General features: G+C 43.7%; 1 protein-coding gene across 1 annotated transcript in view; it reads right to left on the reverse strand.

Annotated features, from left to right (window-relative positions):
* efna3b (ephrin-A3b) overlaps positions 1-24,009 on the reverse strand; it is a 55,855-nt gene extending 31,846 nt beyond the window's left edge. Inside the window, exons 1-2 of the mRNA XM_084557491.1 lie at positions 23,557-24,009; positions 23,068-23,280 (exon numbers count right to left, since the gene is read on the reverse strand). Coding sequence (XP_084413617.1) covers positions 23,068-23,177 — 110 coding nt within the window. The 5' untranslated portion in view covers positions 23,178-23,280; positions 23,557-24,009. The remainder of the gene's footprint in view (positions 1-23,067; positions 23,281-23,556) is intronic.
* Positions 24,010-25,419: the final 1,410 nt, after the last annotated feature.

Consider the following 25,419-nt stretch of genomic DNA (forward strand, 5'->3'; position numbering starts at 1 on the left):
GCCCACAATATTTGTGCATAATCTGGCTACATGAACAAAGACGTGTCAATGAGAGCACCTGTTTTGCATTTTCAGCTACGCGTGCTTTGCATAGCTGATACTGCTCTGTGATTGTGCTTCGGAAGAAAACAATCATTTGCCGCCTGCCTGATGGATGACTGTGGCACCATTAACTCCACATCAATTTAAGGTGATATTTAATAGTATTTACAATCATATCAATCACTATACAGTTCGAGTAAATAAAATAAGAAGACTTACTTGAAGTACGTCTTTGGATTTATCCCAAACCATGTCCCGATCCATCCATTCACTACTACTACTTTAAACATTACTCATTAGGTTTTTCTGTAACGAGCAGTAAACTGAGATCCATTTTCCATTACTATATGTTAAATATCAGACAGAGCTCTAAAATCATTCAACATTTCACCTGCTCTGTGTGGAATCACGTACTTAGAAATAAGTAAAGGATCTATGTGGACATGGCCTTGCCCTCCATTCTTTGTCGCATGTGGCTCCCCCCTCTCCTTCTTACTCTCAGTAACGACCTCTCTGTCCATCCCTCTATCTTTAACAAATTCCCTCATTTCTTCCCAATCATCGTATCTCGTCTCTTATCGGCCCTCCATTGTGGAGCTGTGACCCCCCTCAAGAGAGCAGGGCCGAGCGAGAGACAGTTTGAGACGGTGCGAAAAGAGGGAAGAAAGGAAGAGAGCGGCAGAGGGTAAAGTTTCGATTTCACAGCAGACAAATAGTCTGACTATACGTAGGTAACCTCTGTAAATGGGTTTTCGATCCCTAATTCTCAACAGATTCCTGTAAACGATTACATAAAGACACATGTGAGAGAAAGAGGGCAAAAAGAGAGAAAAACAAAAGAAGAAGAACAGAGAAATACTCTTAAACTAACACCTACATAAAAATTTGCAAAATCACCTCAGAGTTTCCCGGTGATTCCTTAGTCTGGTCAGTGAGTCAGAGAATTCACAGTGACGCTGCCTCCCACACTTAGCAACACATACACAAACCAACGTTTAAACATAGATGTACACATGAGACTGTCGCCTACGGTGAATATGGTTGGAGGCCTGACCCTAATTGGACACCTTATGTTCATGTACTTGAACAAAGTTTAAGGGAAAGACCTCAAAGCTTATTTTTGGCATTTTTGAACGAAATGCAATCAGAAAAAAACAGAACTGTTACTGACTGGCTGTGAAAGAAGCGTCTACTGCTTATTGCTGCCTTGTTGGCAACTTGCTTAGTGCAGCACTACTCCACCCTCACTCAAACAGCAACTCACTCACTTTCAATCTAAATTATTATTCTACTTAGTAAATTACCCAAATAACTAGTAATAATAATGTACATGTGTATATCTTAATTATATTGTATGATTATTCATATTGTCAGTATAAGAATCGCAGGTTGTAACCGTCCTTACATGTGACCCATAGTTAAGATCATTTATGGTATCGCAGCTCATCAGTCTCTTTTCACGCCTAGGATAGCATCTTTTGTATGTATTCACGGTCTAATATTCTTGTCTGAATGTATTTTTGTTGCGGTTTTACACTTTCCAGTGTTATTAAACCTGTGGACTTGGAACAACTGTCTTCAGAGGGTAAATGTTAGGGAAAGGTTTCGCTGGCTGTCAGTGTATTAGAGAAACACACCGAAGATGGCACAATTAAGAGTATTTCGACCACGCTGAAGACACTAATGCTAACTTTAAAGGGAACAATATCACCACACACAGCAAAATCCTTGCTTGTTTCCAAAATTACTTTGGTCCACCACCTGTAAACTGACGCCTATACGCGGCTGCTCAAACGTCTTGGCCATTTCAGAAGCACTGTGACAGATTCTTGTCTGTCTCAATGCACGACGTACATCCAAGGTGTCTGACTGATCCTAAATTGGTCTTGCAGTATGATAATAACCCTACAAAAAGAAAAAGGAGTCCCTGATTTCAGCATCATTTAGTCAGTGTGTGATTTTATAAAGAGACAGGATGAATCGACAGAAGAACCGCGGCAAGTTCTCCAAGCAGCCTGAAACAACCTGCTTGGAGAAAGCATTTCACTGGTGCTTTTTAAAGTTCATTGATAAAATAAAAACTACTTCATGAATTATATTAAAAATATGAATTAATTATTAATATTAGTAATTAGATATAAGATTATTTCAAAGGCTTCTTATCAGTTGTAGAGAGCATAAAAAACAAAATGGCAACATCAACTTATCCATCCATTTTGTCACACCAATCCAACGGAGGACGGTGGTCCGTCGAATAGGAAATAGGGACACGTACTCAGGACAGAACGCTCTTCTTCTCAACTAGAAGGCTTTATGCACCACACACGACTTTACATTACTGGAGCAAACCAGAGCACCCAGAGAAAACCTATGCAGAAAATGGGATTTTTTTTTGTGTGTGTGTGGGACTTGCAACCTTATGCAACACCCTTGAAATTTTACAATACAATGTTGCCACAAAAACACGTCATGACTTGTACCCACGGACAAAAACTGTCCGCGAATTTACACATCGAGCCATTTATTGGAAAATCTGCCGCTTATTAAAAACAAAAGTTTGCCCTCACCCATTCCCCGTTCCATCATAAACTGAATATGTTTCATTAAAAAAAATAAGTAATAATAATAATCAATTGGACGCTTTTATGTTGAGTTCAGCATGATTGTTAAAGGCCATTTTTCAAAGCGCTCTGACACCTCATCGTCTAAACCATTAATCTAAAAACTTATCGACAGCCTGATTGATAATGGAAATAACTCTGAGGCTGAGCGCTGTGATGTGTTCTAGACCAACGCACTACCTCTTGTTAGGGCGCACTCCTCATAAATGTGCACATAATTACCCAGAAATCACCTCTGCCTAATTTCAAGGAGAATTTCTCTTTGATTTATCAGTCTATGAATCAGCAGATTTACAGTCACACAGAAAGAGAGAGAGAGAGAGAAAGAGAGAGAGTGAGCGAGCTCAGCCTCTAGTCTTAATAAGCCTGATCTGTACTTTTTGTTTCTTCCATCTCAGTCCAAATTGCTTCTAGGTGCGGCTTGTTCAAAAAGTAATTCTCCTCCACCATATTTAATTGTTTTATTGTGTCATTACTTCATGTTGCCGGAGCATTAACGCGCCGCACATTCTACTGTGCCTATTAAACTGTAATGGCCCTACAAAGCAATATACCTCGTGAACAAACGTACACACACACACACGAGCAAACGTACACACGCTATTAAGTGCCAATGGTGCCAGAGAGTGATATGAGGCAATATTGCAGGCGAGCAATCTGATGAAGTGTGCAGAAACAGTCATTAGCTGAGTCTTCGTCCCTGTTCAGTTTACCACACACTTAACATCTTAACGAAGGAGCTGCATTGCTTACACACAGCAACAGCTTATAATCACTTGGAGAACCATAATAAAACACACACGCACACACACACCCACACACACACACACACACACACCCACACACACACTGTGTCAGTCATTTACACACCGTGAAAGCGCACTGACACTGTTGCTCTCATTTCTCTCGACTTAAGAGACAAACTGGGGAGGAAGCCCGAGAATATGTGCATACATTATGGCGCATGTAAGCGCAAGTCGGCGAGACAAAGTCTTAAATGTTTCTGAGGGTAAGAGAGGATGTAATAAGATGAGTGCAGCGCGTTTGTCGGCTGAGAGAGGGATGATGGATGGTTGAGGGGAGGCAGGTGAAGCTGCATATCTCCCTATAGCGCCGGCCATAAAGCACGAGAGCAGCCTCCTCTCCAACAACACGATGAGATCAAATAACCTCCAGTGCCTCTGAGCACACAAGCGCACTCACACACACACACACTTGGAGGTGAGAGCAGCGTCAGTGGTTGGCACTGATATTCAGGTTTCGCTCTGTTTTGAAACATCCATCATGTTCTTGAGCAAAAAGGGAGACAATGAAAGTATAAAGGCGAGCACTCTTTGACACACTCCTCCCACCTATCTCCAGCGAAAGCACATATATATGCTCACGAGCGCGCGGGGAACGCGCACGCGGATAAATACACAGCGGTCGGTGGAGTACGCAGGTGAGAGGAGGTGAACTAAGATGAACAAGGCGGAGAGGAGGCTGGAGTGGAGGAGCAAATCCGAGTAGGAAGGGGAGGGAGGGAAACAAACCAAAGAGCTCAAATGGAAGGAGGGTCACTGATGGAGAGACTCTTCAGGGCTCAGAGGGGGATTAGGACCTTGTGTATGTGTGTGTGTGTGTGTGTGTGTGTGTGCGTGTGTGTGTGTGACTGTGTGAAAAAGAGAGAAAGAAAGAAGGAATGGCATCAATCTTGCTGAAACTGATCGTTACTTTTTTTCATGACAATAAACCTGTGAGCAAGGCATTTTACAACCAGCATCTGTCACAAAGCCTTGACACCGCCACAGTCCCACTCCCTTTCTGTCCCCGACAGTCATTAACAGGCCTCTCTGACTTCTCGCTTTGGTGCGTTATAGAGTGTGTGCACTTGTTTGTGCGTGTCCATCCACATGTGAGACTCCCCATTGCCGCCCAATGTGTGCGGAATTTCATGCTATAATCGGACGGGGACCGGAACACACGGCAAACAAAGCAACGCAAAGCACAAAAAAACGCGCCGTCTCCTCTTCACACACACACTTTCCACACACACATACCTCCAAGACAGACTGGTGAGATGTACTCAGCTCTGAGTTTCTGCTCTTTGCCCTCTCCTGCAGATGGCCAATTACGTGATCAGATGTGGTACGTTACACTGATGCCTCGCACGCTAAACTGCACGTTCAAATGCTGCCTCCGTAAAAAATTCAAACACACACAGTCACAATCACAGGATGCCAGATCATAATAAAACATCCACCGGCATGGTCCCGGGGGCTAATTTGGGATTAGGGTGTGTGTGATGTGCCGAACAGCCTAAAACATGCACACATTGATATGGAAATTTGACCAATCTACTACTGGCACAAATGGCTAAAAAAATGTTACTTAAAAAAAAAAAAACAAAAAAAAACAGTTTGTACATGCACACACATATACACTCGCTGAGAGATATGCATATGAATGGCATGTGAGGGATCGGTCCCAGAGCTTGGTTGTGCCTATCAAAGGCTCGTCTCTCCCAGAGACCAGTCGAGGCCCAGCATTACACACTTAGCATTAGAATACATCAATGGCACAGGAATGGAGGCACGCAGGCTTTCATACCCAGAAAACCCACCTTCAGCCTCTATCTTCCCCTTTTCACTCCCTCTTTGGTCCATCCCAACCCTCCTCCACCCCCACTGTTAGTCCTCTCCTATTATCTCCCACTCCTCTTACCCCCCCCTCCCCCATCTCCCTCCCCGTCTTAAGACTCCGCTCCCCCTCCTCTCAAGAAGGAAGCCCTTTTAACCGTGACCAAAACTCAGAGCTGCATGGACCGTGACCACACAGCCATACAACACCAGATAGGCAGTGTGTGTGTGTGTGCGTGTGTGTGTGTGTGTGTGTGTGTGTGTGTGTGACTGACATAAAATAGTCATAGTTAGGCCTGCCACTGCTCAGTCACCCTCAGTGTTGTGAGTGTCTGAACAGGCTGCTTCAGATCCTGTTTAGCTGTGTAGGACTCGCTGTCTGGCCATCAGCATTCACCCCAGCACTTCACTGACTAACTGACAAACTCCACTTAATGGAATCAAACTTGGCCCATCAAACGTGTGTCAGTGCATGTATTTGTGAGTGTGTGTTTCTGTGTGTGTGTGTGGATGCCTCATCACTTGTCTGTCGATACCCAGAGACAGCCTTCAGCCAGAGAACAGGAGAGAGAGGTGAGAAGAAACAAGCCAGCGCTCCTTTTCTCTCTAATTACAAATGACAAACCTGCTACCAAGAGTGGGTCTGGCACCTGACGACGCATGATAACCTCTCAGCTCTCTGCCGATACTCAGTGACAGGCTGGGGGGGGGCTATCTCGGCGCGTGTGTTTGTGTGCGTCTTTGTTGACTGACAGATTAAAACAAGAGCGGCAAATCAAAGAGCGTCCTGCCCCGTGGCTCTGATTTCCAATGACAAAGCAAGAAGTCTACGGCCGATACATCACCTGTCCTCCTCATCGTCATCCCTTCATTACCCTTTTAGTTTCCCATCCCTTACTTTATTTCCATTGATTTTCTCCTTTCTTTCTTCCTTCCCACCTCGCTTCACTTCTCTCTTTCTCATTCCCCGTGCCTTCTCCATCATTTAAAGTTCAGCCCTTCTCCTCGAGATCATCCATTTCCTCCCCGTTGCGTAATAATCAGGTTAACACTACATTGTGGCTTGTACTCTTATTGACTATCATCTCTAATGTCACTGTAATGATATAAAAGGTTATACGATGCGAGCGTCATGTGACATAAGATCCTGACAACACAGGGAGGGTGTAACCTGGCCTCACATTATACTCTCTACTTTTTCACACCCTGCATTACTGTGCAGTCTTCTATCTGAAGCGAAGGTGGTGGAGGACAGGTAACAGAGCAGATACGACACACGAGTACCGACACTGAATCAAGATGCATGTCTTTGGAGGAGAAAACTTTTTTTTTTAGTTCTTTTTGGAAAAAATAAAAGAACAGGAACGAGACAAATGATTCAAGGCATCAAGAACTTCTACATGCTAACGACAGGTGGTTGTGGGTGAGGTGTATAAGTGTGTGCTGCATCATGTGAGTGTGTACTGGGACTAGACGAAAGTATACGTCAATGAATGAGTTAGGGGGATGAAGAAATAACGATTATTTTTATTATTTTGTGGTTTGTGATATTAATGCTCATAATACTAATCATGAAGTCTATAATCGTGGTAATGGATGCGGTGATAATGGTGTTATCCATGCTAATGTGGAAGCACACAGCCACAAGGTTCATACATATCCTGTTGCATTCGAGTAGCAGCACAAGCAGCTAGTTTGCATCGCTGGAGTATATACAGATTAGCTGTACAAAGACTCACTTGCCAAAACATTAGGTACTTGTGAAAACAGATGCATTTGAATAAATCATTCCACGTTGAAACTGTGTCAGAATGGAGGTAATTCAACTGGATGATCGTTCTGGAGGATGCAGTTTGTTACAGATTTGATGCTGTAGTACCTTCTTGTTTAAGTGCCCATTGCTTCTGACTGCACGGTGGCAGAAGCCAAATTTAAACACTAATTTGAAACTGATAAATAGCTACGAAAAACTACTTAAAATACTTAATGAATTTACGAAGAGCAACCCAGTCCAGGAGGAATCGTGTATTTTTCTTTGTCCATGCTGCCAAAAAATAATTAAAATGAGCAGGTTTATTTCTGACTCTGAGACAGCAGCTGGGAAGGTAATCTCCGAACTAGTTAGTAGCTGGGGCTTTCAGTCACACCACAAATCGCATGCGGACGTGCGACTGAATTGCAAACATTCAAATGTATTAATTTGCTTGCTTCAAGGAAGGGGATGTTTTTTTTGACAAAACCCTTTAATTTTCATATATCAAGATTGCCAGACTTTTTAAACAAACTTAAAATGCTGGCTAACGACTCTTTAACTGATAATAACATCTTGTCCAAAACTGGCAAAAAACATTCAAATTAGAAACGTCTGAACCGAGCTTGGAGTACTCGCCAGGTTTTGGAATTTTCAAGTCTTCAGTAATACTGAGTCAATGGACGCATTTCAGCTGGCACCAAACAAGCAGTGAAATTCAATATTCAGCCCTCGAACATGAACATATGAAGGATATAGCAGGGCAGAGATACTATAAAGCAGGAAGGAAAGACACTGAGACTCATATATACACACCAACACTGGCCTGAATGCAGTGCAGACATGGGTTCACGCTACAAGAGTGAGCTTACACTTCTTCCCATTCACACTTCAGTATTGAGTTAGCATTGACACCCCGCTGAATAGCCTTGTGAAGGCGCAGGGCGATGCTAACCGGGAGGCACTATCGCTAGCTGCCCTGCTCCTTGGCGGAATAGCCAGGGCAGTATTGATATGGTAATGTCAGGGACGTTTCAGGGCCAAAGCTTGGGACCGTGGGCGCTCTGTGATCCTCCAAGCCCAAAAAGGACAGATCTCCAGGGCATTGTGATTTCCCCAGTCAAGGCCCTGAGTGATCAGGATAAGCCCTTCCATGCTGTTTTAGTGCTGTCAGTCAGCCGCTATTGTGGTCATGTGAACGGCCATTTTCATCACAATTGACCTCGGTTTTGGCAGTACTGTTCTGCAGGGCCCTCTTTTCTCTATTCTTTTGTGCCCTCCCCTTCTTCCCCTTCGCCCTCCGTCAATGATTTTTTTTTTTCCCCTCTGTCTGGTCTTTCTTGTTGTGCGCGACAACAGAGGCCAAATGATATCGCTGGTGCAGAGTTAAACTAGTCCCCATATCAAACCTAAGAAGAGACTTTGATTATCTGAACTGATACAGTAGAAAATTGCAGGTCATGATGCAACACAAATGCTGGGATTTGCTGTTGGCCTCAAGGGGGGAAAAAAAAAACAGAACTCACTCTGCGTAGTGTGAGCAACAATGTACAACACACACAGAGTGGGCGGATGGGTGGCATCATTCCGTTTTCAATCACATTTTAACAAACAGCACTGTACGGTGTGTGTTCTTCCTATATGTTTGTGTGTGTGTGGGGGGGAGTGTGTGTTGCTCCATTTTATTTGATCAAGGCTGGTAGAAAATAACAATGTGATCCCTTGAGGAACCCGTGGGAGGTAATGACAGACATTGTCCCCATGAAACAAGTTTTGCCTGCACATATGTATGCGTTAGCGAAGGGCTGTGTGTGTGAAGATGGTGAGGTGAGAAAACAGAGGGGGAAGACGGAAAGAGACGTAGAGGAGGAGAAAAGTATGCATATGTATGGGTCTAATACATGTGTGGGTGGCATGCTTGTAGGCTGTGGGGCATTCACATGCCTTCTTTCTTATTTTTTTTTCTAGACCCCACCACACACACACACACACATATATATATGCACATAGTAGAATGGGAGGAGAGTTTGCCTGGCTGCGAAGAACTCGGCTCCATCAACACAACACATCCTATTTCCCAACATCTCCTCCCACATCTCCCTCTCCCCCTCCACCACCTTTATTTCCCTCTCTCCCGGGAAGTGACACAGAATTCTTTTTAACTGCAGTACATTCATTACAACAACCCTGCAACCCCCACATCCTCCACCCACCTCCTCCACCCACCACATCCCCTCCCTATCGCACAAGTGAAATTAAGACAGTGCATGTGTACACCTCCAGCAGTCGTCCCGGGCTTTTACGCTTTCATTAACAACAAGACAGTCGAACAGGACGGAGAGCTCGGCTGAGATAGTAAACACTCATTCATATGCATTCTTACTACCGTGGCGCTAGCACATTCTCGTACCACAAAGCACCGGAGCACAGAGTAGAGCCTACAGACAGCGTGGGTGTTGGCAGCGAGGCCAGCCAGCACTGCTCGCTCTCAGCCATCCTCACTCTATCTCTCCCTCCTCCGACAACCATTGACTCTGTTCGGCGTGCACACATGTATTCACAAAGATGCCGCTGTCTCTCATGTAAATGGATGTGAACATTAAAAAAAGAAATGAAATGAATTGCACACTAAAAGTCAAACAGATTTATTAAATCATACACGCACCCACCTCACAGATGATGTTGCCAATATATACACTGCGAGTCAATAGAAATTTGTCAGTTTCCTTTGCAGGCAGTGCTGCAAATAAATGACTGAAACTGCTTCATGAACTACTGGATTTGTGTACAGTAGCTGTGACAGAGGAGCAGAATTTTATGTATTTAATTTTGTGAATTACTGGATATACAGGTTCTTCAGTTTGGTTCTTACATCAATACTCAATGGAAGTAATTCTGATTAGATATTCCCACTCTTTACACGAAAATAAATAATGGATGTGTTTATGGAAAACATCAATCAGAACAGAATTTCTTGACCCAAGGTGCGAAGTGGTTCTGCCGGCTGTGGAGTTCGAGTAGTCTGGTTTTATTTTCAGCGGTGCTGCCCACATCGACTCCTGCTTTGGTCATCTTTTCATACATTTGTTTCAACAGTTCCTTGTTTTGCTATCGCCATTTTTCTACCATTCCACCAACGTCTTTAAGTCACTGAAAGTATGTGTTTATTCCAAAGACAGAGAAACGATCAGATCGCGCGTTTACATGGTTATTAGAATCAGAATCAGCTTTATTTGGCCACGAATGCACACACTCAGCGGCTTATCAATGGGTCACACTACCCCTCTCAATTCGACTGAAAACCCAAATGGCTACGAAGTTCTCGCCAACTAAAAATTCCTATCAGCGGATACATCCTCATTGACCTGTGAAACCTCAAGCACTGCTCAGCCTTTAGTTTTACCTGGCGAGACCATGATCACTAATTAAAAATACAATTTAAGGCTGCAAATTACAATTCTCTATTATCAGTAAATCTCTCCATAATTTATGTGTTCCCATCACAATTTCCTAGAGCCTAAGGGGATGTCGTGAAATAGGTTTTTGTCCATCCAGCGGCGTAAAATCCAATAATATTTCGTTTTAAATTATAGAAAACAGAAAATTCTGCAAATCTTTCCTGACTAGACCAACTCATGAATCGACTCATTATATTTTAACTAGACACCGTAAAAACAATTCTATTGCTGCTGTTTATTTCTACTCAACTGACAGCAGTAACTCAGGGTTATCATTATCTATTCATGTTACTGTTTATTTTTTAATCATTCAGTTAGCTGTTTAGTGAAACAATCGTCACAGCTCCAGATAAAGCCAGTTGTGATTTGTCCTAAACTCAGAATTTTTGACAACATGATAAAAGAGAGAGGAACAGAAAGTCCTTTACATTAAGGAAGCTTGAAACAATAAATATTTGCAACTTAAGTTGAAACACTTCGCGGATCATAAAAATTGCTGATAATGTATTTCTTTATATTGACTAACTGAACTACAGTCAATCACATTTACTAGTAGTAAACACGCTCGCAATCCCTAAAAACCAGCCAAGAGCTACAGCATCATATTGACATTCAGCACAAACTGGCCAAGATGTGAACACAAGAACAGGAGTACCTCAGGAAGAAGCAGCGAGAACTGAGCAGAAAATACAAACACACACTGAGAGCTCATTGTCTAGTCTGAAGAGAGACTTGAGAGTAGTACGATGATGCAGAGGAGGACAATGAGGAGGAGAAGAGGAAGTGATGCCAAGAGGACGAGCCAACAGGAGAGATGTGGAGGCAGAGGGAGGAAGGGGAGGGTAGAGCAGCGGATGCACGGCGAGAGAGAACAGGCTGGAACATCCAGAGAAGAGTGCAGTGTCTGTGGGACGCCATCGATCCAACACTGGCAGAAATAGACAGCCACACCAGAAGCAGCAGAGGCTCTCTGAGACACACAGCAGTGCTGCTGACCCGACACACATCTCAACAGCAGGGGCTCTTCATACATGAACAAGCACACACTCCTTTTCCACACACAAGCCGTGTGCACGCACAGATACATGAACGCTGGAGGTGGAAATGTAAAATGACCAGTTTGAGAACTAAACACACAAATCGATGGAAACAGCAAGCACAAGCCTGACAGAACTGCTCAAAATGTTTGTTTTCATCGGCTTTGTTCCGTGCAACACCACCTGCAATCAGCCGACAGCTTTATAGGACATGTCACACCTTACATGAGTTTCATTCATGCTCCTCTGTCCTTTGCTTGTTCCAAGATAAATCAGTTCTGCTAGACAATGTTGTACCCTTACACACAAACATAAAACAGCAAGCAGCATCATCTCATACTAAACCCTATAATATGCAAGCCCTGTCTATGTCTAACAATGTAGCACACACATTGTAACCATTATTATTAGACAAAGCATTCATTATTTTCAGATCTGTATCATATCATGGATTACACTATATCAGACAAATATTAAGTTGCTACTTTTTCACTGTAATCTGCCCAGAATCATTTTTTGGAAGAAGAATTTTGTTAAAATCTCACTATTTTCTGTCATGTGTGCTCATTCCCATGAGACTGAGGACTGACTGCGGCACGCAGAACAGGACCGTGGCCGAAATACAGTGCACCCTACGCTGAATTTGTCACCCACGGCTTCATTATTTCAAAGTGGGAAATATATGAATAAAAAATAAAGCAAAGTAACGAGAATTTATTACATTTTTGTATTATAGAGAACAAAACCTCTTGAAATACTTGTTTTTTCATGATTCATAGACAGACCACAGTCTGAGAATCGTGGGCCTATTACAACTGAGAAAACACATGTTCACATACTTTAACATTATAAAAACCTCTTTAACAAGAGCAGCTGCTCATTTAGATGCGCCAATGACAAAAGCAACAAAGAACAAACAACATTTTTAGAGTCCAAGCACTAAAAATTGCCACAAAACGGGCAAAACATCACTCGATCACTGTCCATCTTGGGTCAACACGAACTCCATCAACGACAACAACAACTCGTACTGGCCACTCCCTTTATCACTTCCTGTTCATCCCCGGAGTTGGTACATTCCCTTTCCGGTTGATGGTTGATATTTATAAATTTGTTTCTGCGTTTGTAAAAGTGTTTCGCGTCTTGTTAATTTGTTTTCTGAAATGTAAATTTGTCTCAAGTTTTGTAAAAGTGTTTCACATTTTGTAATCTTGGTTTGCACCTCTCGGCCACCATACCTTATATATGGGCTGTCAAGCTGTTGGTCAGAAAAAAGCAGCAATCTGAGGAAGTAACTTTAGACTGTATGAAACTTTGAGGGCTGATTTGAACAATTTTTATTCTATCATCAATACCAATCAATTAACTGAGGACATTATTAACAGATTAATGTCATTTAAAATCATATAAAAACATCTTCAGTTGCAGTCCCAGTAGACAACAAGACAATGCTACGATTTCTACAAAGAATTGTAGTCAAGACTAAAAGCATTAGATAGTTAATTGATCAATATATATAATTGGCCGCGGTTGCGATAATCTGATCATCGTTTTGGTTATTTTCAATCAAAACTCTAAAGGATTTTCTTTGCCCAAAGCAAAACACATGGTTGACCACTCTACACGCAGATACAGCACACAACAACAAACTAACCATAATGACACTAAACCAAAAGAGTACAACTTCAAAATCGATTCAATTTAATCATTATACGTGAATTTCCTGCCGGTGGTTTTTGGATATGACAGCAGACTGGTTTCCACTGAGACTGACTGGTTCCTGTTGCCATCAGCAGGGTTCTTGCACAGCGAACATTTCTGCTTCTCTCTTTCTGGCCTGGCTGGGACTGATTAAAGCCTTCTGCTGAAACAAGGTCATAATTCACTTAGCCGTTTCCCAATTTCCGCATAATTACCCTCCTGCTGCACAAACGCTAACATGCACGGACACACACGCAACCGCACACATTCGCACCAAAGCTCAGACACAAACACATTTCCTCTCTGATTTGTGTCATTACTGAGAGGAGAGTGGTTAAAAGGTTTCAGAGTTGGTCTCTTAGTGACAGCTTAAATGGATAAAACCTCAATTAAAGACTCTCTCCCTCTCTGCCGCGCTCTCTCTGTGGATGGAATAAGCATAATTCTCTGTCCTCTGCAGTTTGTTGAAATGAGGAGTCGGCCTAGCCTTTATTCGTTCTGGCTGCCAAATCAAACCTTCACAATCAAGACTTTCTCATATCTCTCCGTAATTGTTTCTTATGAAAACCTGTTACGAAGAAGCCACCTCCAGAATAAAACCGCTCATCATCCCGTACGTGCTCAAAATTCACATCAGATGTTGTCTAAATCCTGATGAATCAATAACAATTTTAATAATCGAAGCTCAACCAAATAAGCATAAATTCTGTCCGGTGAGCAGAGACAATAAATAGGTTTCCCGTCAATGCTGCGGCTCTGCTCCCTGCAGCTCCTCTGTCCTGTCCTGTCTGGCGACATTTGATTCCTGGCGTGTGAAGGTTTCATGAAAACAGCTGCATTTTCACGTACGACTGTATGGGATTGCTAATTGTCATGTCGGTTGAGTTTATTAACGCTAGACCACACTGCTCTGCAGTGATCAGGCCCAGCATATGGCTTCAGACTGCCGCTATGCTGCTATCATTAGCCACAAACACACAATATGAGCATCTGTTTTGTGTGTGTGTGTGCGTGTATGTGGTGTGTCTGTGCAAGAACTGACAGTCATTATTAGTACCCCCCAACCAAAGCCCCAAGAGCACTGGTGGGGGATAGAGTAGACTTCACATGGAGATCGCTCACATAGGCACGTACACACACCAATACATAAAGCGCTTTGAAACAGCTTGTAAACATCACAGCCTTGTTATTAGCACCTGATTACACCGCTGGAGCTTAGGCATCGACTCAGAGAATAATGTTAATATCAGCAACAGCAAGTGTGTGTATGTGTGTGTTATTGTGCCTCTGGTCCATTGCCATAGGATCTGTTCTCATTGGACAATTTGCTCAAATTTAACACATGGGTGAGAAAGATAAATTCTTGTTTCGCCGCACACTTTGCCTAAAATCTACTGATAATGGGAGAAGACGGTCATTCAATAATTTGCCTGTCAGGAAAAAAAACTCATTCGCCTCAGACGGCACCATTTAACTTAAGCGCCGCAAACACTGCGTGGCTCTGACAGCGCTCCTTTGGTTATTGCGACATAAAATCTGAGGATACATCATTAAGATCCACTGAAGACTACATTCCACACTCAAAAAGTCCGTTTACTGCCACTGTTTACTACTTAGTTTCCTTCCTATGCCTGTACATTACTCATGCAGACGCTGTCCTTGGATAACCTCCAGGTTGTGCCGAACAGCGCGCACAGACCACAGACAAACACACTGAAATCAGCAGCGAACACAAAGGCTGTGTGTTGACAGCGCGTGTACTTTATGTGCGCAGATCACATCAGTTCATTTTCAAATGGCTCTTTGTTCTTGCGCTGATGAAACATATCTCTGCTATTGTGCAATCAACTTTTTAAGGTATAATGATTTTCAAACAAGGAGGAAAAGACAGTAACATTTATGTCGATTTATTCTGTTTTTTCTTTAAAGACGTGTCCGTGTTTTGCGTCTCTCCGCTCTCGTACTTTCTGCGCAACCCCGCCTCCACTCTCTCTGGGTATGCGGCATTTACCGTGTATAAAGATGGACGGACCTTCTGCAGCATCACCCATAGGGTTTCTGTGGAGCGGTTTTGAAGCTAAGTGTGGTGTCTCCACACCTAATATAAACATTTGAGGAGCTACAACTGTTTTCAGCGCTTCCCAGTACGCTTCATTTTTCAACCCAGGTTGTCTTTTAGTCTATGTATAAGCCCTGCCCACCATACTCATAATTTCCTCTGCAAGCATACATCGACACTGTGTCGACCCATGCTGTGTTTAAAGCCTTCACACTCCAAAAGGTCGAAACAAAGGTGCTGTGAAATATTATGTTTCACCCTATGCCCTGAAGGGTCAAAGTGTTTGATTTTTAGTCCGTATCACCAAATCATGGGCGGCACAGTGGTGTGATAGTTAGAACATACATGCTGGGTTCGAATCCATCGGCATGTATCTTCTCCCTGTGTCTGCGTGGGTTCTCTCCAGGTACTCCAGCTTTCTCCCACCGTCCAAAGACACGGTCATTAGGTTAATTAGTGATTCTAAATTGGCTGTAGGTGTGTCAGCCCTGCGATGGACTGGCGCCCCGTCCAGGGTGTACCCCGCCTCTCGCCCAATGAAAGCTAGGATAGGCTCCAGCCCTCCCCTCTCTGGCAATTTCTAAAATGCCAGAGAGTCACAAAGATCTGATCCTGTCCAATAAACCATGTCACATTCGACATTTATAGTATATGAAGGTGGGAGAGAGGCCCGACCACATAGGAGGTGGGAATGTGGAAGTAGTCTTTGGAACAATATATTTAGTGATAACCTACAGAAAACACAGTTATTGTCTTTATCTCGTATTAAGAGGCGTCCTGTGTGTAAGACTAAAGCGGAGATACTGTGACATCAGGTGCAGGAAGACACCATCTATCCCTGGATGTTTTTCAGGTGCCAGTTTTAGCAGCTGTCACCTGTCCTTTCTGTGACAGCAGTTCCACTGTTACCAGAACACTTGCAGGCAGTCAGCGCTGCTAAGCACCAAGTGTGGACAGTGATGGAAGTAGGAATGTGAAGGAAAGAATTTGCAGCACACTTTAAGCTTGCCTCATTTTTACACCTGTGTACACCTGGCCAGAACCCAGGTGTGGCTGCCGCATTGTGGGTCTTGGAAAGTTACATTAATTGGCCCACCTTGTCCGAACACCTGAGAGAAGCTTTAAATCACTTTCAGACTGTCCAGACAGCACTTCTGAGAAAGTATACAGTGGTCTTAACACAGAGAAAAGCAAGGAAAGCAATCACTCACACTCTCAGTCACACCTTTGGGTAATTTAGACTGCCCAGTCTCACTGTTGGCATGTGGCTGGAAGCAGGTGGAAACTAAAGCACCAATAAGAAAAACCCACATATATATACAAAAAGCAATAAGAAGCTAACCTGGAATCATATTATCAGGTGTATCTAATCAGGAAAAAACTCCTAACTGGCCCAACAGTCACAGAGAGATACATAAATGGTAATCCTTTTAAGAACAGAGATAAAAACATTTTATCAGTGTTTGCGAGTGAGGAAAATCAGCTCCAGGATTTTAGCAGAGCTGTAGAGCTACTCTAAGTTGTTTCTCGGCGGGTGGCAAATGCGATGATAGTCTTGCATGGACATTTCAGCCGATATGGACACATAAATGTAAATCAGTTCATTTGAAACAACAAATACCAACTTTAAAGTTAACGAAAGATATCAGCTGATTTCAAGCATTCCAGTTTACTGTTACTGATTTTGTTTGGGATGTAATGTTCCATCCAGACACGCCATTCACACGTGAAAAAACTGCAGAAAAAGAAATACAGAAATTACATGGGTGTAAGTGATTACACTGACTGAACTTCCATGCTTCAATACTGTTCTTGACACTAGATTTGATAGAATATCTGCATATATGTGTGTTCTCTGGGTTTTATCAGTAACGTGAATCACATAAATCTTTGGTCCAAGCACTGACAAAGACATATTGCAAGTTAATCCATGTCCATATCCTTGATGCATTGGGCATGTGACGATGACAACAGCGCTTTCTATTTTAACCAAGGTCAACAATCCCTCCCTTACACTAAATTTAATCATGTGGCAATACAAACTGCTTTCTGTACTTATCACTTCTTCTCATTTGTGTGGAAACGCAGATGGGATTTAGCATTGACTCAATCTGCAGTATCACAGCATTCATGCGTAGTTCACTTAGCTTGTGAATTCACTGCAGCCCACCACGCTACACCTCCACCTCCCTCGAGGCCAACTATACCAAAAATAAATTCTCAACGAGTTGGAAGCACTGATACTACTTTCTGTGTTCGATTGTATTTTTTTTCCTGCTGTGTATCATCTGGCCAAGGTCTTGATTGATTTGAAATCTGAATGCAAACCCTGTAGACTGTATTGTAATTTTCACAATTCAGATTGTCAAGAAATATTTTTTTTCTAAAACAAGAATCAGTCTCTGGTGTAAGATTACATTAAGAAATAAATAAAATCTGCTCTGAGTCCGGTTGTTTTCAGTTCTAGTCAACATGTTGATGTGATTTCTCATGAGGACACTGAGTATTACAAGACTCTGCGTCAACCACTGAGTCACAACATGGGCCCAGTCACCAATACCGAGCCTAGTCATTTATACCTAGAAGACCCTTACTTTATGTCAGGCTTGATCTAAACAGAACAACTCACGGTGACTCTCATATAAGTTTGGTCTTAGCAGAATTACATCTGTAGATCCCCTAAGAACCAGCTTCCTTTGAATCCAGACCATCACATTGACAAGTTAGCGTTTGACTCGAGACCAAACAAGCACCAACGCTTAACATCAACACTCCATTTTCACAGCAATGCTTCCGATTAGTCCATCATGTAAGCGGGACAGCGTTTGAGGAAATGAAAGAGCCAATCGAGATGCAGAAAAACGGGGCGGGCTCGATGTTTTCATCTTGTCTTTTCCTCACGATCAATGCGCGTTTTATGCGCGAGCGCAAATTCACGCTATCGGCACGAAAGCGTGTTTTGAGAATGATACATGAGAAGTGGCTTTGGTCAAAACCTGAAAGCGCACGAGGGGAGAAGAGAGCGGAGAATGAAAGAAAAGAAAGTGTGGGTGAGGGGAGGGGAGAAAAAAAAAAAAAAAAGGAGACCTCAAAGCAACGCAACGTGTTTTCGAGATTTGGTCCAAGTTAATTTCCCAGAGAAAGAGTCTCACAAGATTCGCATTAAACCACACAGCTCCCAAAATACCACCACCCCGAGAGTGCTTTCCCATCAGGCAATTGGAGGAGGGAGGGAGGAACGGAGAGGTGGGAGCGCACACCTGAAATCTAGCTCATCCCCGAAGAGAAAAAGACAAAAGACAGAGAAGGGTAAAATAATTCACTTCTTTTCCTTCCTTCCTGTGCATGTCCCTTATTACTCCTCTCACCTAGCAGACAATACCTGTCCAATCAGAGAAAAATATTTACTCCTACAGACTGAGAGAGAGAGAGCAACAGCACGAGAGAAGACCCTGGATCTTATTATGCAAAGAGTAGTCATCCATCACACAGGTGTTCCCTATTGCTTTTAATTAATGACGTCTCTGTGCGACCGTCTGCACACACCACACACACACACACACACACACACACACACACACACATGCGCGTTCACACCCGCCAACCAGAATCCATTCACCCGTGCGCTATGTGGCCTTATTATTCGTCACTAATGAATAGTCTGATCACTGTGTCTGTATAACGGTTATGATCATCACTGAGCCTGTGTGTGAGCTTTCTGCTGCACGTGTGCCCCAACAGTACCGGCTGACACATATAGCTGATGATGGATGCGTTGCATAAACATGCACACACACAGGCGGGCCTTGCGTCTCGCGATTATGAGTGAGTAATACTCCTCTTTGTGCAGATATTCATAAATGTAAATATTGCTGTCCTAAGTGGGGCTGGGAGACAGATAGGTTTGTGTTGCTGTCAAGGGGAATTGTTGATTGGCCTGTTTAATCCTCTCGTCTGAGTTCCCACCTCCCTCCATCTCTCCCTCTCACGTACACACACAAGCTTAAACCAGGCTTGCGTTGCATTCAGTGCCGTGTGTGTGTGCGCGTGGATCAGGACGCTGGCCGGGCGTTATTACCGTTATTATGATGACCCACCTCCGATTGCTCTATAATAATTCAAAACAGAATCCATCTATATATTGTATGCAACTTCCTCTCCCTCCCCGCTAAGCAGTCTCACTGCATTTCTCTCTCTCCTCTCATACCCTTGCATTATTTCTCTCCCTCCTTGCGTGACGTGTGTCTGCGCTCTCTGACGAGCTGGGTGAATATAAAACAAGTTCCACCTCGGCATCGATTACACCACATATGCATGTGCATTTATATGAGGGGCGAATTCCGCTCGTGGCAGCCGGCTTCATCCTTGTGACGTGCGTTAAGGTGAAGGAGTCGTGGATTAACACAAGCCCAGACACACTGCATGCGTTTGTTTGTTCGTTCGCAGCGTAATCACTCGCAAAATATACATCGGATAAATTAAGAGATATCAGCAGATATCTATTATGCAAATCTGTTAACTGCTGCGTTATTAAATTACACACATACATATGTATACCCGCGCAAACACTCATGCGCACACACTCAATCTCCCAGCGGTGGTTAATTGCCAGGTGGTGGAAGATAATGTGTGATTTAACGGACTGATGGATTTGTTTTTGTTCCGGTCACCCATCAATGAACAGAGACATCTGTAACAGGGCAAACACACACATATACCAGGTCCCCTACACACACAGAACAAAAACTTACACAGTTAAACACACATTCATGCCCAGAGATACTGGTGACAAGTGACTGATAGGCAGAGGTAACAGCCTTTGTGCAAGACGCAGACGTGGGAAATGATTCATCCTCTAGAAGTTAAAAACAGCGCACAGCGGGGATATGCGTATGTTTATGGATATATGTTGGCATGCTAGCATGTGAACGTATACAAATACACGCACGCATGTCCCTGTGTATGTGTGTGAAGTAGTTAATCCTTGGTAACAGCCCCAGCCTGTCTCTTGTAGTTGATGAGTGGCTCGGGGTCAGAAGCTGGTTGAGAAACTGCGGGGTCCTGAGGCTTTACAATGTGTTTACCACTCACACTGACAGCTATACTACAGCTTATTATTGGCCTTCTAAACCTCCACGCTACACTGCAAGTTCGAGAAAATCCGAGGAGGCCGATCGCCAACGGCTAGAGACACGCCAGCCAACCCTACAAAATGTTGGATGTTGTGCTGTTGAGCGCGGCGATTAAAATAAATTCAAGAAATAGGATCTGTGCTGGTGGAAAAAAAATATGGCTCAGAGGTGTGTGAAAGAGTAGATTAGACAGGTTATCCTGCAGCTTATTTGTCTTTTATGTTGCCACTGTCCATGGCCACTTTGTCTTCTAATTCATTAAGTAGGCTGAATTGAAAAAGTTATCCCCACTCACAGTTCATGCGTCGTCATTGTGTATGTGTGCAGTGAAAAAGAGACAGAGAGTAAGAGATGGGAAGATCAGGGATGAGGCAGGTCCACCGAGATCCAATGAGTTCTTTAATTAACCACAGTCTTTTATAAAAGACGCACACACTAAGGCTCACACTGCAGGGGCTAAGACTATTCTGCCACTGGAATAAAAAAAAAAAAAAAAACGTACTGGCAGTGAATGTGTGGGGAGAGAGAAGAGAGGCTGCTTGGCTCTGCAGTACTCAGCTCCTGGACAGTCAGGTTAAAGGTTAGGCTGCTCCAGACTGCTCTGGTTCTCCCTCTGCTTTGTCTGAAAAAAAAAAACAACTGCACACCCTGAATGTACAGCAGAAATCAACTGAAAAATTACTTAATTAAGCGTGTGATTTACCAAGGTTAACACCGCTCACACTACGTTGAGCTGACTGTGCAGCGGAGGTCCGGGGTTCACGTCTTCCCTTTCCTTCACGCCTTAAGCGTTTTTAACCCGCATTTTTACCAAAATCAACTTCTCTCTCTGAAATGAAAACCGAAGGTGGAATTTAATTTGCATTTATTTTAAAATTATTCCCGAGCATAGAAATTGAAAATGCGCACCCTCCACGTGGAGATCTGCTGAGAAATACCGGCTAAAACGCATTAGCAGAAACTGTGCACGCATTATTGCTTCCCCCTAAAATGTGCGGGAATAATTTTCTCACTTTCAGGAAAACTAATATTGTTTCCAGCATCGCACCGCAAACCAATAACCTGACGTTTTTCCCGCTTCTATTACTTTATGCAGTACTTCAAGTATAGTAATTCTGTTGTCATGGTATGAATTCATAGTTTTATTTCACGCCGTAAACTACAATCATTGGCCTCGAGTTATTGTGTGAGGGAAGACTCATTCATCCTCCTCCGGCGAAAACAACTGTGTATTTTCTGAGCTTTCACATTGTTTATGCCTTTAATAAGCTCAGTCATGAGAATGAGTCGCTATTCATCTGACTGCTCATCCTAGGAGCCCAGTAAATCCAGTTGAGGAGGTAAATACCACATGTTCTGAAAGACGCCTGGCACCCGAAACATATTTTACACAAAGACAGGATTCACCGCACGATGCAGAATGAAGAGAAGAAGAGGTGTGTGTTAATGCGTCACATATGCCTTTGTGGACCTCTGAGACATAACATTTGGATGGAGTACATCCAGAGCTTACTAAATATTTGAAATTGACTAGTGTTCCGTTTCAAATTCTGGTTTCTGTGACAAACTTACAACATTTCGTGTGTGTTTTAGGAACAAAAGAAGTGCACGTAAACTGAACAAATGTACAGATTTTTATGTACGGATTGGGTCACGGTTGGTAAGGCATACAAGATTTACTTGTGAATTGTACAAGATAGTAACGAGAAAATCCTAGTGTGTGCTGCTGCTGCTGCTGCTCGCTGATGCTACATTCTCAAGAATCCAGTAGCAGAGACCCTTGGACTCTCGAGGACAGTAATCAAAAGGCAGCTTTCAAGAAAAGAAGAGAGAGTGACGAGAAAAGAGCTTTTTCACTTGGAGATGGGAGCGAGAAGCAAAGGATTAGGAGGATAACGAAAAGGCCAACGGACTGAGTGTAAACAAGAAAGGGGGTTGGGGTGGATAGAAGAAGAGAGCAAGTCGGAGAGGGAGCGAGAAGGAGAGATTGAATAGTGACACCGCTGCAACACAATGGGGTCAGGATGAAGAAGTGCTCCTAATTGAACCAGATAGAGGAGAAGACAGAGAGAAAGGGCCCTGAAAGACTGAGAGAGGAGAGACGTAACACACAGAGAAAGAGAGAATCACATGTGACTGTCTTTCTTTTTTCTCCGTTTCTCCACCATGTGTGGTTAAGGGCAGAGGAGAGATGAGGGAAATGAGGGAATAGAATAAACAGGTCGAAGCAGGGAGAGATTGGTGGAGGACTAAAGAGGAGAAACTAAATATGTCTGACCAACAGAAGGTGTTTAAAAGATGGTTTGGAGGCACCTTGACTACACAGTAGGGGTCTGACAGAGCCGTTTGGGGCGCAAAAATAGCTTTACCGTGCAGAGGAACGTGAGAGGCCTGCTTATAGGCGATCTAGATCATTTCTTCCATTAAGTGAAAAATATAGTGAAAGGTGTCTGCTGATAAAACATTAAAGAGAGGAACGGAAGCCAAGGCTGGAGCAGCAATGAGCCACAGAGGGAAGTGTGAAGGTATGAACCTGACAGAGAGTGCACACCAGGACATTTTCCTGCCTTTAACAGGTGGAGAATAGAGGGATCAAGAGAAATAGCACACGCACAGTGTTAAGTAGAAAGAGTGAGGAGGGGGTCTTACTGTATGTTAGAGCTGTTCCAGTAAACGGAGTGCCTGTTGGCTGACACCTCGAGCAGGTTCACCCAGGTGAGACTCGTTAGCACCCAGAGAGACAGCGCTATCAGAGCCATGCTCCCGGCTCCTCTCTCGGCCTCCGTCCCTTCGGTCTCTCCGGCCACTCTCTCGGTCCCTTCACCCCACCAAACAACACGACTCAAACATCCCAGCAAACGCCTAACAGACGGAAGAGGGGGGGAAACAAAAGCTTCATGCATGCATACAAACGATTCAAAGACTATGCTGGATGTAGTTAATAAGTGTTGTAAAACTCAAAGTCTATTGTGGTGTAAAGTGACTGAACCCCCCCTCCCAACTCCCCAGTAAACTAGACACTGCGAACCTCCTCCTCCTCCCTCCCCAAGAAATCCTGGGGTTTCAAACAAGGGGGTTTATGGTCCGTAAGAACGGGTCCCCTCTATAACTGAGCCTCGCCTGGTCCTCTCTGCTCACCGGGATCTACTGCTTCCAAGCCCGCCAGATGAGTGTTGGAGGACGGTACTGGGTCCAAGCGGGAGGTCGGTGTTCCCCCGGTGCGTAAAACAGTCCGGTGCGTTGGAGAAGAGTTGTGAGCTGCCGATGTGAAAAGGCTTGCAGAGGAAAAAATGAGCATGGAAAAACGACCAATCTTAAGCAAGTCCTCTTCTTCTTTTTCTTCTTCTTTTTTTTTTTAAACTGTTCTTGTTATCAGTGCGCTGCTGCAGTTTCTTTTTCTCCCCCCGTTCCAAGGATCCGAGAGATGCAAAGCACGCCCGCTCACTGATCTCTCTAATCGCTGCAAACAATTCAACCAGCCAGTTTCATTAGGTCTTCAAGACTCTCTCCGACAACCATCGCTTACGGTGAGCAGCCTGCCCACCCGTCTCTCCCCTTTCTCTTTCTCTCCTCCTTCTCCTGTCTGTGTTTGGTAGGCAGCACTCGTTCACTTTCTAACTCCACCCCCTGCGAGCGACAAAAGCGCATTCCTCCAATATCGTGGCCGAGTTGCAGCACATCAGGCATCACTGCGACTTCAAGATTCCTGTCAACTATTCGACCTCCACTGATGGTGTGAAAGTAGAACCCCCCCCCCCCCCCCCCCCCCTTTTTTTCCAGAGAGTCTGCAGCGACCATCTGCAGACTATTTTTCAATGCAGCCCCTGTTAATGAAAAACACGTAGACTCACACTTTTTGCCGTTTTTATTACAAAGGCCTAAAAAACACCAGTAATCTCACCTTCATACATTCACTTCCTTGCATTTCTTTCACGTCCTATTCTAGTCTTTAAACCACTCTACAAAATCTGTAGAAACAGTGTATAACATTATAAACAAAGCATGTTATTTGTGAAAGTAAACTACAGTTTTATTTGCACATTTTTCCATAACTAGCTATATTGAAGGCAGTAAGTTGGAGTATGTATTGAGTTCTCTTCATGCCTGATGAGTTCGAGATGAATGCAGCAGACCTGTCCTGCGGATTCATGGCGAAATGTTCAGTAATTTGTCCCCTCTGTCACCTCCACTGTACAAACTGTGCATCTAAGGTGTGCATGTGTATGTGGGGGAGAGAAAAAGAGAGAGGGAGAGAGAGTCCAGACAGGGAAAGAGACAGGAGGAGGAGGGGGGAAAGGAGAGAAACAGCAGATAGGAGAAAGATTGTTACAGTTTTCTCGCTGCCTGCTGGGAATGAGTTGGTTAAGGAGAAGTCAGAATGATTTATTGGGAGAAAAAAGGAGGGAAATAGCGAGAAGGAGAGCAAGAAAGAGAGAGAGATGAGACGCCATTGGGGAATCCCTCTGTCTTCTCCGGTCCTTCCACCCCTCTCATGAGCTGTCCATTTAATCCCTTCTTCCATCTCTCTCCCTCTCTCTCTCTCTGCTTCATCCTCTACTCACCTTATTCTCTGATTTTAAATGAAAACTTTCTCCACCATGTGCTACCTGGCTCTGGTATTTTGCCTCTGTATTTCATTAGCTGTCTTTCTGGTTGTCCACCTGTCTCCTCTGCCTCTCCTTCTCTCCACATCTCCGCTACAACAGGCATGCATTTTTTTAATGAGCTCTCGTCCTTTTTCCTCTTCTCCTCCTGTCAATCATTCATCCCCTGTCTGTCCACTTTATATCTCTGTTCATCACTAGACTGAATTGTGCAGTATCATAGCGAATGCCTGGCACATTCATTGTTGCAGAGAGTTAGATAAAAGGATTGACATCACTCTCACGCTACTGTCAGCAACTGGTTAGCTAATCTTAGCATAAAGACCAGAAATAAGGACACTGTTAGCTTAGGCGTTTCTAACTGCACTAGCACCTCTAAAAGTGCACGCACCATCTT

This window comes from Chelon labrosus, assembly GCF_963514085.1.
Source record: "Chelon labrosus genome assembly, chromosome: 12".
Classification (NCBI taxonomy): domain Eukaryota; kingdom Metazoa; phylum Chordata; class Actinopteri; order Mugiliformes; family Mugilidae; genus Chelon; species Chelon labrosus.